This window comes from Phaethon lepturus, unplaced genomic scaffold, assembly GCF_000687285.1.
Source record: "Phaethon lepturus isolate BGI_N335 unplaced genomic scaffold, ASM68728v1 scaffold2142, whole genome shotgun sequence".
Taxonomy (NCBI): Eukaryota; Metazoa; Chordata; class Aves; order Phaethontiformes; family Phaethontidae; genus Phaethon; species Phaethon lepturus.
In genome coordinates this window covers 52,874-65,935 of record NW_010523866.1, presented here as the reverse complement: position 1 = coordinate 65,935, position 13,062 = coordinate 52,874, and the positions used below count along the sequence as shown (strand labels likewise).

Below are 13,062 nucleotides of genomic sequence, written 5' to 3'. Positions count from 1 at the left end.
GAGTGCTCTTTCCCTTGCAACACTCTCAGCAACAGGTTATTGGAAGCTGAAGAAATCTTCTGAGCCAGACATGCTATCTTTATATTTAATAACCCATGAACAGATTTAATGCACCTGTTATTAAAATGGTTTCAAGGGTAATACATCCCTTTAATTACTGTATATTACTCACACAGGCTGTTTTTGATGAGCAAGTGATCCCTGTTTGGAAAAGACAAAAAAATTTAATATCTTTGAATGTTTGCTTAATCATAGAGATCTGATCCTTTCTCAAAGGGGATTGACATTGGGGAAGAACAGCCTGGAACAGATCTTGTCTTAATAACTTGTTCTTTTTAAAAAAAAATTAAAAACAAAAACAAAAACAGCCTTCCTCCTATGAAATTCCAAAGCAGATGGTTGTTCTTTTTTCTTATTTTCTTTGCAGGGTGTACTTATAGATGTCTTGTAAGAACATGGATTTTTAATATTTATGCAATATCTACATGTGTGCTGCTACCATTTGCCATCTACATAATTTTAGTCTTCCATCTTTCTTAACAAACAGTGTCCAGACTCTTTATTTTTACAGCATGGTTAATAGAGGTCTTTTGATCAAAAAAGTACATAGTGCTGCTGCAGTTTTTTCTTACTGCTGTGCCCCGTAAATGTCATCAAGTTTACAAAATTGGGGACATGAACAAGTGAGTTTTTCAGTTTTAAAAAAAATAGCTTGGAGCCTCTATCATATTTAATCCCTCTAACTAGGCTTAGAAGAAGTTTGAACTGGTTTAATCCTCTGAGACTGAGACATGAGCTTTGACAGAAGAAGTGTGGAAATGCTGTGGTGTGCTATATTTCTGTATAGCTGAAGCAGCTTCTTTTTCTCCGAGTAAAGAGAGTTGTGTTGCACTAGCAGATCATTATTAGCATAGGTCCTGTGGTACAAACCCCTGTATTCGCTCTCTGTATCCTACAGATGCGAAATAAAGGATATTTTTGTCTTTCAACCAACTTTACCTGTTGATTGACAGGAATGAGATGTATGTTGCTGAAGAGTATGGAGGCAAAAGCCGATCCAGAACAACCCAAAGAAACCAAAACCTCCCATTTTTTACTGGAGAATTATTAGACGAACATGATCAAGAGCTATGTATGACTGCAAAAACCACAATGATGATAAATGAGACACATTGTTAAAAAGAAACCACTGATTATTGCCATGCGTGGTGGATAAGCTGATTTAAAAACTGATCTGGTAGGAAGCTTTGTTTTCAGTGTCATTTGATACAGCCTTATGGGTAGTTGCTGTAGCTTATAGATACTCGTGGCCCTTTTTCTTGTCTGCTTTTTTGCTATTAGTTATGCAATATTTCTAAATACATGATAAATTTTATTGCAATATCTTAGTTACTTAGCTGAGTTCAGCAGTAATACTTTTTGACTTTATGTAGCCTTAACTATTAATGGAAATTGTAAAAAATCATGTTTATATATTCAGAGAAAAAGAAACCATAGCATTTAAACCTTGATTTTTGTCTATTTTTGTGTTTATTAAACACTTGCTTAAGCTGCATTTTTTCTTTTTAATGTCAATTAAATATCAACTTGTAAAAATGATGTTGGTAGATGATGACTGTCCATAGTTCAGTTGCAGTATTTGATTTTTTGTCCTCCTGGAGTACCAGGGAATCTATGAGCTTCTAAACATCAGTGCTCTTCATCAGGGACCAGACACTCATTCACCAGGTATTCTGGCCAACAGGTCAGGTATATCTGACGTATGAGAATGGATATTGGATGCTGTGATAGTAGAAATCCGTGAATCGCTGGTAAAGCAGAAAATGGAGATTAGTGGGGTGCTACAAACTCTCTTTAATCTCACTGTTAAGCCCAACAAATAAGTACCTGTGAACACAACAGTGATTATAAAGATCATCAAAGAGCAGAAATAGAATTAGTCTTTTGAGGTCAGTTTTTTCTCCTCTAGATTTTTTGAATTCTTTCTCATTCTCTGTCAGATTCCTTCCTGTGCTATTTCACTTTATCTGCTCACTGCTGGGCTGGGATTAAAAGCCTGAAGTTTGGTCAGGTTCTTACATCTTTACTCCCATATCTTCTAACAATAATCAGAACAAAGTTTACAATCAGCTGAGGAGTAAAATGTGTAAGTGATCTTCACCAGCTCACGTGGTATCGCTTTCACTGCCCCTCAAATCTGAAAAGTCCTAGCAACGAGATGATTTTAAAACACTTTTTTGGTGGTGTGAAGCAGTGTGAAACAAGTTGTCTTCTAAATACTGTTGAAGAGAGTCTTATTTGCTGTCCAGGTTTCTCCCTCATCCTGACTTGCATATAACTTCAAAGTTTATACAAACTTCTATAGCGCCAGATGCGCTGGAAATGCGTTAAAGCTTTCTTCAACGTAGAATGGAGCAATGCTGTAAGGCGATGAGAAGACAGTTTTGTCAGAAGTGGGGTTTTGAACCTGCAACCGGGCTATGTTGTGGCTATTTTAAAAAGAATGCATTTTAATATGAAATACAATTTGTTAGGATATTTTTATAGGTAATAACTCTGTAACTTCAGATAAGACTGAATCTGAATCTGAATGCAGATTGCTAGGTTTGTACTTATATAGCTCTAAGTAATATTTTGTTTATTCTGATGATCTGGAGAGCATGGGATGATATTTACCCACATAAACCTTACTTTAAAAATACTTACTTTTCTACCTGAAGTTGGTTTGAAGGCCAACAGCGTCCTGGCCTGTATCAGAAATGGTGTGTGGCCAGCAGGAGCAGGGAAGTGATCGTGCCCCTGTACTCGGCACTGGTGAGGCCGCACCTTGAATCCTGTGTTCAGTTTTGGGCCCCTCACTACAAGAAGGATGTTGAGGTGCTGGAGCGTGTCCAGAGAAGGGCAACGAAGCTGGTGAGGGGTCTGGAGCACAAGTCTGATGAGGAGCAGATAAGGGAACTGGGGTTGTTTAGTCTGGAGAAGAGGAGACTGAGGGGAGACCTTATCGCTCTCTACAACTACCTGAAAGGGGGTTGTGGCGAGGAGGGGGTTGGTCTCTTCTCCCAAGTAACTAGCGATAGGACAAGAGGAAATGGCCTCAAGTTGCGCCAGGGGAGGTTTAGATTGGATATTAGGAAAAATTTCTTCACTGAGAGGGGGGTCAGGCATTGGAACAGGCCGGCCAGGGAGGTGGTGGAGTCGCCATCTCTGGAAGTGTTCAAGAAACGTGTGGATGTGGTGCTTCAGGACATGGTTTAGGGGACATGGTGGTGCTGGACTAATGGTTGGACTTGATGATCTTGAAGGTCCTTTCCAACCTTAGTGATTCTGTGGTTTCTGTGATTCCCTGGCACATGAGGAATCTTAGGAAGGTAGGTGGTATTTGTGTCTGTGAGCTAGAAGGAGGTTGTCTAGAAGGTGAAAGTGTGATGGAGGCATGTGTGCTGTTGAGTAGCCATTTATGCTGACTTCAGCAGTTCCTGAACACATCAGGCTTGCAACATGCAGCGTATGTGCAGCTGCGCAGGTTTATGGGTTTGTGCAGGTCTGATACTTCTGAGAAACACTAGATTTTCTGTGTACGCGCTGTCTGGCTGCCTTGTCTGTGCACAGCTAGCTCGATGTGTTTGAAATATGTTCGCTGTACGTATGTACCAAGTGTACAAAGTGTTAGATTTACTGAGCATGGGCCATGCGTTCCACCTGGGAAATCCATCACACGCATGTAGGAGTCTGAGCTTCAGTTTGTGTTCGTTTTCACTTAGATACGGGGTTTGTTTTATGCAGGTACTTCAGTGACAATATTGTTTGCCCAGAATATTCACTGCATGGAGAACATTCTATGGCATATTTTAAAGCAAGCTGATCACTCTTTAAAACATATTATAGAAGTTCTGATTTATTTTTGTTGCTCTGTATGCTTGACTCAAATTTTGTTTTCTGTTTTCAGGCAGCTATAAATGGTGTAATACCACAAGAAAATGGCATTCTACAAAGGTAAGCACAGAAGGCTGGAGTAGTACACACAGAGAATGATGCTGGGTAATAGTTACTTTTTTTTTGTTCCTGAATCCTAAGAAGATGATGTAATTCTCCTTTTAAAGCAGTTTCTGGAGCCACAAATTCAGTTCCTGGCAAAGCTGATTTAACGTTCAGTTTTTCCCATACTGATGGAGGATCAGCTCTAACACCTATTCAAATTAGTTAATTTTTATTTTTAATTCCTTGGTTGTTTGGTTATTCTGTGCAGGGTTGTCTCTTTACTAAGTCTGGATGTTGGTATGCTTTCTTGGATGTCAGGACTTTTTTTTTTTTCCTTTTCCCTCCTCAAAAAAGATCTAAAAATTTGCAAGGAAAATCCACAAATGTTCCTGGCTAAGTATTTTCTTTTTCCTTATGCATTTTTGAAGGTATTGATATTCTATGCTTCCCAGTCCAAAAATGTTTGTATTTTAGTAGGTTTGTGGGTTTTTTTTAAATTGAATTAGAGGCAGCAGATCCTGTGTTAGATGAAGTGAGGTTGCTTCCTTCTAAAAGTAACTTTACTGATTTTCTTTCAGCTTCTGAATTAAATTTTTTAGTGAATTCACTGAAGCATGAGCTCCTAAGTGCTGATGAGGCAATTGAAAACAGCAGAACAGAAATTGAGCTACTTGAGAGAGACAGTAAAATAGTGTTTAAAATGTTATTTAGAAAAATAGTCAATGTACTATTTTTAAAAATTTATCTTAATGATGAAAAAATATACATAATGTAGGTGAAGTGGTGTTTTGCCATCTCTGTCAGTACTTACCAAAACTATCATCAAATAGAGTCAGTTTTTGATTCAGGATAAAAACTTATTTGCTCAGTAAAGTTACTAGATGTTTATTTACCATAAGGCCTACCTAGTCCATTTGAGATCACGTCTCAGTTGTCAAGTGCTCTTTCCACCTATGTTAACAAGTCCTTACCTCAAAGCATCTATATTCAAAATACCAGAATATTTGGAACCATTTCGTCAGGGGAAGGAAGCTGGGGCATAGTTATGTCTGACTTAGATAACAAGCTGGTCCAGTGTCCACTTACAGCTTTCTTCCACACTTATTTATTAATTTTTAGAAATCATTAGACAGTGAAATCTGTCTCAGATCCCACCCCCCAATGGAAGTGGTTTAGAAGGAGGCTCAGAAGACTCAGAAGCCTAGTTTCCAGTGGTTTCCAGATGAGGCCATTTTTTTTACTGATGTGAAGCTTTTTATGTTCCGTTAGAGGTTGCCAGTCAGATATGTAGGATGCCTTTTGTAGTGGAATCAAATAGAATTAATACAACTGGACTTGAAGTAAGTTAATTTATTGAAGGGAAAAAATTTTTTTGGTTTATAATTCAGTTGTGGCATTTAAAAAAAATTTTAAAAACCCAGTCCTGAGAATCAGGATAACCATTGCTTTTTGGGTCTGTTAACAAAACAGTTACAGTATTTAATTCATAGTTTGCCATCAGATTTAAGACAATAACATATCGCTCAGTATTTATACTTTTTTAAATCCTGAAAATAAGACTGTTTCCTGTAGTCTTCAGATCACTGAAGTGGGTCTTTGACCTTTGAGTGTGAGTTTTTGAGTGTGGGTCTTTGTAGCTGGGAATTCATCCTTCTGAGCCTGCTGATGTGGGAAGTGAAGGAGCCCCTTGTTTTACAAGCATAACATGTTTTTCTTTCTCAAATGTGGAAGGCACAATGATGGGATTTGCAGTAGCAGTGTATTTCTGCACTTGTGACATGCATGCCATCCACATTTATGTTTTTTTAAGTTTTGGCCTCTTCTAGATGACAGATTTGATTTTCTATGAGAAGCATTTCCATTGAGAGATCTCGTGATATCTTCAGGAAGAGCACTTTTCAAATAGGTTCTGTCTAAGAATGGAAACGAGACAACTTACATCTCAGCATTTCCTAAATCCTTCTTTGCTCAGCTTCCACCCTTTCAGTGTGTACATTTTATTAGCTTGCATCTTCCATCATGATACTCTGTAACTGCCCAGCACAGATAATCTTCCTGATAAGAACATCTCCAAGGTGAAGCTCTAGGCTTGCCCTGTGAAGCTGCTTGCCTTCCAGATTTAATTTCTGTACATCATAGGGTTGTTTTTGGCCTGGAGGAATGTGCCTTAAATGTCACATTTTGTTACCTTTGTTTCTAATCCGGGTTATGTGCTGCTTGTGAAGAGGCTCACTGGGGAAGATGAAGTGCTTCTGGGTAGTGAGGGTTGCCCAATTTATTCTGACCTGTAATGCTGTATGTATCCTTGAGCCAGGTATGGAGACATCCTTATATGAATGTCCAGGAGGCTTGAAGGATTTTGGACTTAAAGGCAAGCTAGAATTCAGCATGGCATTACTGTTGTACTCCTAGGTATTTTTTGCAATATATACTTCATTATATTAATTTATTTACCTTAAATACATAACTATTCATATCTGACTTGTTTACCACTAGATTGGTATTGGAAAATACCAATACACGTGCAGTATTTAAACTTTATTTTGTATTTTCATTTCTATGTGATACTAGCCCAATGATGTAGAAAGCTGGTTGTTGCCATGGTGACAATTTTTATATGGTCACAGCACTCCTGGAACAGGAAATAATCCTTCTTCTTGAGATTTTGATATTAATTATATAGTGAACTTTAAACTTAAATGGCTTAAATGCTTGTTTGTCATCTAAGCTGTTCTCCTATAGCACTTCTGAGTTACTGAAATGTTAATATTCCTGATGAAAGTTATTTTCTAATTATTAATAAAATAATATTTTCAGATATGACAGTGTAGTTTATTCAAGAGGCGTGTGCTGTGGACCACAGCAAACGAACAATACTGTTCATTTTCTTTGCTAACTTTTATTTAAACATACCAAGCTCTTCTCTTTATACCTTTTTATCTGTGTATCTTTCAGTGAGTACGGTGGAGAGACTTTACATGGACCAGCATATGGCCCCACAAGTCATTCTACAGCAGCCTCTTCAACTCCTTCCTCATCCTCAGCGTTTCGCCATGTAGTGCCATCTAGACAAATAGTGGAAAGACAACCTCGAATGCTTGACTTCAGGGTTGAGTACAGAGACAGAAATGTGGATGTAGTACTTGAAGACAGCTCCACAGTTGGTAAGGATTTGTAAAAATGAAATGAAAAGTGTTGTGGTAAAATTGTTAAAACGAAAACAATTTAAAAAACTGTGAAAACAAAAAACCAAAACCAACCAAGACCCAGCTCCAAAAATCCAAATCCTAAAAAAAAAAAAACCAAAAACCCCACCAACAAAGTAAAACAAAACCCCTTGAAGAAGAAAAAAATCCCCAGAAAAGGGAGCCTCCACAGCTACTAACTATTTTCAAATCTCTTTGCAGCTTTAAAAAAGCAAAATTTCACTAATCCATTGTAAAGGTTAGTGATCCATCAAATATTTATTTTGAAATCTAGTTTTCTTATGAACTTGTTTCAGAAACAAAATGGAGATTACTGATTAAGTTGAGGCATGAAAACGTAATTTGGGGTAGGATTAGTGTAGGTGCAATCTACTGATAAGCAGATGATCTTGGCATTTCCTTTTTGAATCTGTATGGCATGTCTTTCTGTGTAGGATTAGTGACAAGTTTTAGAAGAATTCTTTCCAGTGTGAAGAGCATTGTTGCATGCTTCTTTTTTAAATTTTTATTTGACTTGATTGTAAATCAAGATTTCTTGTATAAGTTTTGTTTTCTTTATTGTAAAAATGATGCATTTTGTAACAGTATGTTAGAAATATGCTATTGTTAGCATTGCAGAGCATGTTATTTTTTACATTCCCCAAACTGTGAGTTTGCTAAGGATGAAGAGGCGTTTTTGGTTCGGGATTTTTGTGTGTGTGTGAAGACTCTATACAGCTCAAAATAAGGAAGTAGTTGAAGAAATAGTTGATTAAAACAATTTTCAATGCTGCAGCCTTATGTCTGTGGTGAAATTTCAGAATTTCAACTTTTGATTTTTATTTGTCGTCTTAGCACTCGATTTGGTATTGGCTGGTGCCACCTCGTGGTGATTAGTTTGAATTCCTGATTAGTGTTTCATGTTTTCCTCAGCACTGTACTGTGTCATCCATGCAAAGCAGATGTAAAAGTCTGATCAAATCAGAATTTTGCAGCCGTGGTATTTTATTTTTTCTTATTAACTTCTTTCAGGTATAAATGACTAAGCTGTAGGGCAGAAGCAGTCAGTGTGGAACTCTTGTCTCTATCTTGCCATGTGAAGATTGAGGGCAGCTTTGTGTTTAAAGTCCTGAGAGAAGTAAGCAAGGCAAATAGTAGAATTTCAACTGGGGACTTCAGAACAGATGACTATTGGCTTTTTCAGGGATCTGCTTGGCAGGATCCCATGAGAGACTACCCTGTCGGCAAAGGGGCCTAAGAGAGCTGGTTAATCTTCAAGGACTACGTCTTCAACGCACAGGAACAGTCCCTTCCAACATGCAGAAAGAGGAGCAAGCATGACAGAAGGCCAGCACAGAAGAACAAAGATTTTCTGACTATACTAAATGCAAAAAGAGTGTACACATAAGGTGGCAGGTTGTGATGGGCTACTCAGGAGGAATACAGAGGTGTTGCCAGAATATGCAGGTTTGGAGATAGGAAGACCAAAGCTCAGGTGGAGCTGAAATGACTGAGGGACTAGAAGAGCTTCTGTAAGTACATCAGCATGAAAAGAGAGGCTAAGGAAAATGTGAGCTCACTGTTAAATGATGATTGCTGAATTTGGTCCATGTTCGTATGGAGAAAAAAATTATGGGGAAAATCTTTCTGGAAGCCCTTTCTGTGCACAGGAAAGAAGAGAAGGTGGTTTGAAACAGCCAGCACGGAGTTGTTAATGGGAGATTGTGCCTAATCAACGTTACCTACCTTTTATGATTTCTTGACTGGCTCTGTGGACAAGGGGAGAATGGTGGATGTCACTTTTGACTTTACTAATGCCTTTGACATACTCTGCTGTAGTATTCTTACAGTCATATTGTTAAGATAAGAATGGAGTAAGTGGGCTGATAAGGTATGTAGATAGTTGCCTGGACTGCTGGCTCAAAGTTTGACTGGTGAACAGTTACTAGATTAGGGATGTCCCTCGGGTTGATCCCGTGTTGCTTAATGTCTTTATTAAAAACCTGGTTGTTAAGGTGAGCACTCTTGGCAGGTGCACAAAAAATACCAGAGAAAGTGACTGATATTCTGGAGCGCAAGTCTGCACCTGAGACGGCCCTGGACAGCCTGGAGAAAGGGGCTGACAGAAGCCTCGTGAAACTCAAAGAAAGCAAAGTTGAAGTCGTGCATGTGGGATAGGATAACTCTATCTGATAACTGGCTGAGACCTGACGGGCTAGTAAGCAACTTTGTAAAAAAAGGGATCCCTTGTGCCCTTGCAGTGAAGAAGCCCAGCCATGTCCTAGGCTGTGCTAGCAAGAGCATAGATAATGGATACAGGGAAATAATTATTCCCCTCTATTCAGCACTTGCAAGACTGTATCTGGAGCACTGCATCCAATTTTGAGGTTCCTGGTACAAGACAGACGTTGACATTCTGCAGTGAGTCCAGCAAGATAGTCAGGGGACTGGAGCACATGGCAACATAGGAGGAGGGGCACAGAGAACTGGACTTGTTCAGCCTGGGGAAGAGGAGAGACCTTACCTCTTGTCTACAGCTACCAGATGGGAGGACACAGAGAAGATGGAGCCAGACCCTTCTCGGAGGTGCATGATAATAAGATGAGAGGCAATGGACACAATTTACAACATTAAAAATTTCTATAAGCTATAAGGGTTTATTTATTTATTTTTTTAGTTGTGAGAGTGGTGAAGTACTGGAACAGGTTAGCCGGAGAAGTTGTCAAACTTCCATCCTTAGAGGCATTCAAGAGTCAGCTGGGCAAATCCTTGACTGAACTGGTTTAATTAGACCTTTGATCTGGGCTTGGGTTAGATGACTTCCTGAGGTACCTTCCAGCCCGAGTTATTTTATGACTATGATAACTACAGGGAGAGGACAAGCACTGAAATGTGCAAAACGTTCTAAAAACTGTCAGAGCCATCAAATTGTACGAACACTGCAGTTATTTAGGTCAGGATTATTGATAAGCGAATTGGGTATCAGAAATATGCAACCTCTTTGTTGCTGGTAAAGTGCATTGCTCCAGATAGCATGCCTCTGCAGATGTGTGTGTCTAGCGTAAGCAGTGTAGAACTATTCAAATACATGTCCAAATTATCAAATCCTCATGTGATTCTCCAATCATTAATGCTTTATATGATTTTTTTTTTTAGCTGCTTTTGTCCTTTACTGCTTGAAGTGTGTGTTACAAGGGTAACTAGACTAAAAATTATTTTCATAGTAAGTTGTTCCTTGCTCTTGTTTTTTAACTATCACTCAGTACTGTTTGAAATAAAGCAGTAAGTGTGTATATTTTATATATTTTCTTTGTTTTCTCTTTAGGAGATATCAAACATATTCTAGAAAATGAACTTCAGATTCCTGCCTCTAAAATGCTCTTAAAAGGGTGGAAGAGTGGAGATGTAGATGATAGTGTAAGTTTTCAACTGTATTTTCAGTTAACTGAATTCAGAGTTTTAAACTGAGCATCTGTGGGTGGGGATTACAATGCAAGAATTGTGAGTTTCAAACAGCATTAGATGTCTTGGGTGGCATACAAGGAACTCTTAAACTAAAACACTGAAAAAAAAAAAATCAGGACAAATCACTTTAGTTTGTGTTGGTTTTATATATAGCATGGCCTACCTACAAAAAGGATATTATGAAGTTAGCAATAAGTATATCTCCAAACAAATGATTTGGTGGTATTGTAAATAAGTATCAATAATTAAGAGAAATAATAGGTCAGATTTGGTGAATGTTTTATATTTATAATGATTTTTCTCCCCTCAGACTGTTTTAAAAACTCTACACTTGCCAAAAAATAATAGTCTTTATGTTCTAACACCTGACCTGCCTCCTCCTTCTTCAAGTCATTCTGGGTAAGTCTTTTTTCCATGAATTCTACGTGTATGATTTGGTTTTGTGTGGTTTTTATAAAGCCACATGTATCCTTGCAGGAATCTGCAATCAGTAAATACAAAGCCTTTTCACTGCTCTAGTAAATGTTGGGATGAACGATCTCAGCACCTCATTGTTGAAAAGAAGGTTGTTAAGTTTTTTAAAACCTTGATGTAGTACATGAACCACTTATGCACATGCGGAATTTTACACTTCCCAGATGTGATGACTTTAACAAAAATCTGGTCCCTGTGGAAATGAGAGCTGGCCTATCATAAGATACCGTGTTATGTTGGTTCATTTAACGTAAGCTTGTATAAATCATTGCCAGCAGATCAGAACTTTATTTCTGAAATGTTTGTTACATTATTTTCCTCCTATATTCTTGAACTTTTACAATGAATGTAGATAGGCTGAATAATTAATTTCTTCTAACTGAGCAGGATACCTTTTATTACTGATTTGAATGCTTAGAAAGTTAATGGTGTGTGTTCATATGTCAGTGAATATTGCTAAAGTTTGAAAATGAAATGTTATTTTATAGAAAATGGAATCTTTAATCTTATAATTTGTAATGACTTTCACTGCTTTGGCTTGTTTCCTTTTCTGCCCTTCCCTTTCTGAAAGGCAGACCTGTATGAGCTCTTACTGGGAAAATATGAATTTTATTCGGTAGCCGCTAGATGGTGCCCAGTAATTGAGCCTGGAAGAGCAGCACTGCTCCGGACCCGCAAGCCAGAGGGGAGGCTGGCTTTTGGAATTGGTCAAATCGCATGATCATTAGACTAGAGTGCCTTCAGATTGTTTGAAGAGGGAGTTGTTTTTCTGCTGTTGTAGTCAGTAGGAGAATATTCTACAAATGCAGTTGTATTACTGATGGAGGAAATTCTTTGACAGTCAACGAAAATAACTGGTTTCCTAATGACTAAAAGTACTTCATACATTGCTAAAAGGTACTTGTGCACCTAACTGTGTAGGCTGTGGAGGAAATAAGAACGTTGATATGAATTATAAAAATAATAATAATAAAGAAAAAAAGCATTAAGGGAGGGAATAGTGGCCCTGGAACAGAGGGAGCAGAGTGATGGTGAGCTGTATGTGAACTGTATGTGCAAACAGGAGCTGTAGTTGTGCATGAGGACAATAAGCCATTGTACTTAAACAGCTAGTTGAAGGGCAGTGAAAATCCTGTGGAAAAACACTGTAGAGACTAATTGTTTGTTTTGTGGGTTTTTGTTAAACCCATTTCCAATTTCAAAATTTTCTACCCAAGTGTCACTGTATATTGTCATTTGAATGTCTTTGATTCTGGAAAGAAAACAGCTGTCTGAAGAATGTTGTTTACTGCAACTGCAATAAACTATATAGCAACAAACTGTTAAAAAACAGTTCTTGGGCTTTTTTAGTGGATGAATAGTTAAAAGAACTTTACTTGCTAGTAAAATCAAAGTGGTTGTTACCTTTACAGTTTATACTTGTTTCATAGTGGAGAGTAGTTCTGGATATTTTTAAGATAAAGTTGGTTGCTTTGGGATAGCAAATGATGATTAATTAGTGGCTACTTAAACAAGGATAATTTGAAGGCTAGATCATCTCCCTGAAGTCATAAATTCTAGATGAAAGGGGAGGCTTGCCTCCAATTAAAGCATCAATGCACATCAAAACACATCTAATTGAAGCAATGTACCAAACCCGGTTACACTGTTTACTGCCTACTGTTAGGTCAGTTATTATTCAGATTAGTTTATTACCCACAATTTTTAAAAGCATCATGCTCACATCTATTATTAATGGATGTTACAGAACTTTGCCTCTTACGTTGTGAGTTCATCTGTCATTTTCTTCAAATGCCTTCTATTTTGAACTAGAGATAAATAGTCGTGATTTGAATATCTCCAGAAAGTGATATTTGAAAAGCTTGAGATTTCAGTACGTGATATTTTATGTATATGCCTTTCTTCAAAGGAGCAATCTGGTCACAGCACTATAAACCCCAGTTTGTGCCTGTTCTTG

The 13,062-nt window shown here is 37.9% G+C and overlaps 1 protein-coding gene across 1 annotated transcript in view; it reads left to right on the top strand.

Moving 5' to 3' along the window:
- The window catches only part of LOC104617021 (FAS-associated factor 1-like), a gene marked incomplete at its 3' end in the record, with an annotated part of 88,699 nt that overhangs the window by 34,015 nt on the left and 41,622 nt on the right, over nucleotides 1-13,062 (top strand). The window contains exons 3-6 of the mRNA XM_010282231.1: nucleotides 3,950-3,996; nucleotides 6,937-7,145; nucleotides 10,492-10,583; nucleotides 10,942-11,030. Of these exons, the coding sequence (XP_010280533.1) occupies nucleotides 3,950-3,996; nucleotides 6,937-7,145; nucleotides 10,492-10,583; nucleotides 10,942-11,030 (437 nt within the window). The remainder of the gene's footprint in view (nucleotides 1-3,949; nucleotides 3,997-6,936; nucleotides 7,146-10,491; nucleotides 10,584-10,941; nucleotides 11,031-13,062) is intronic.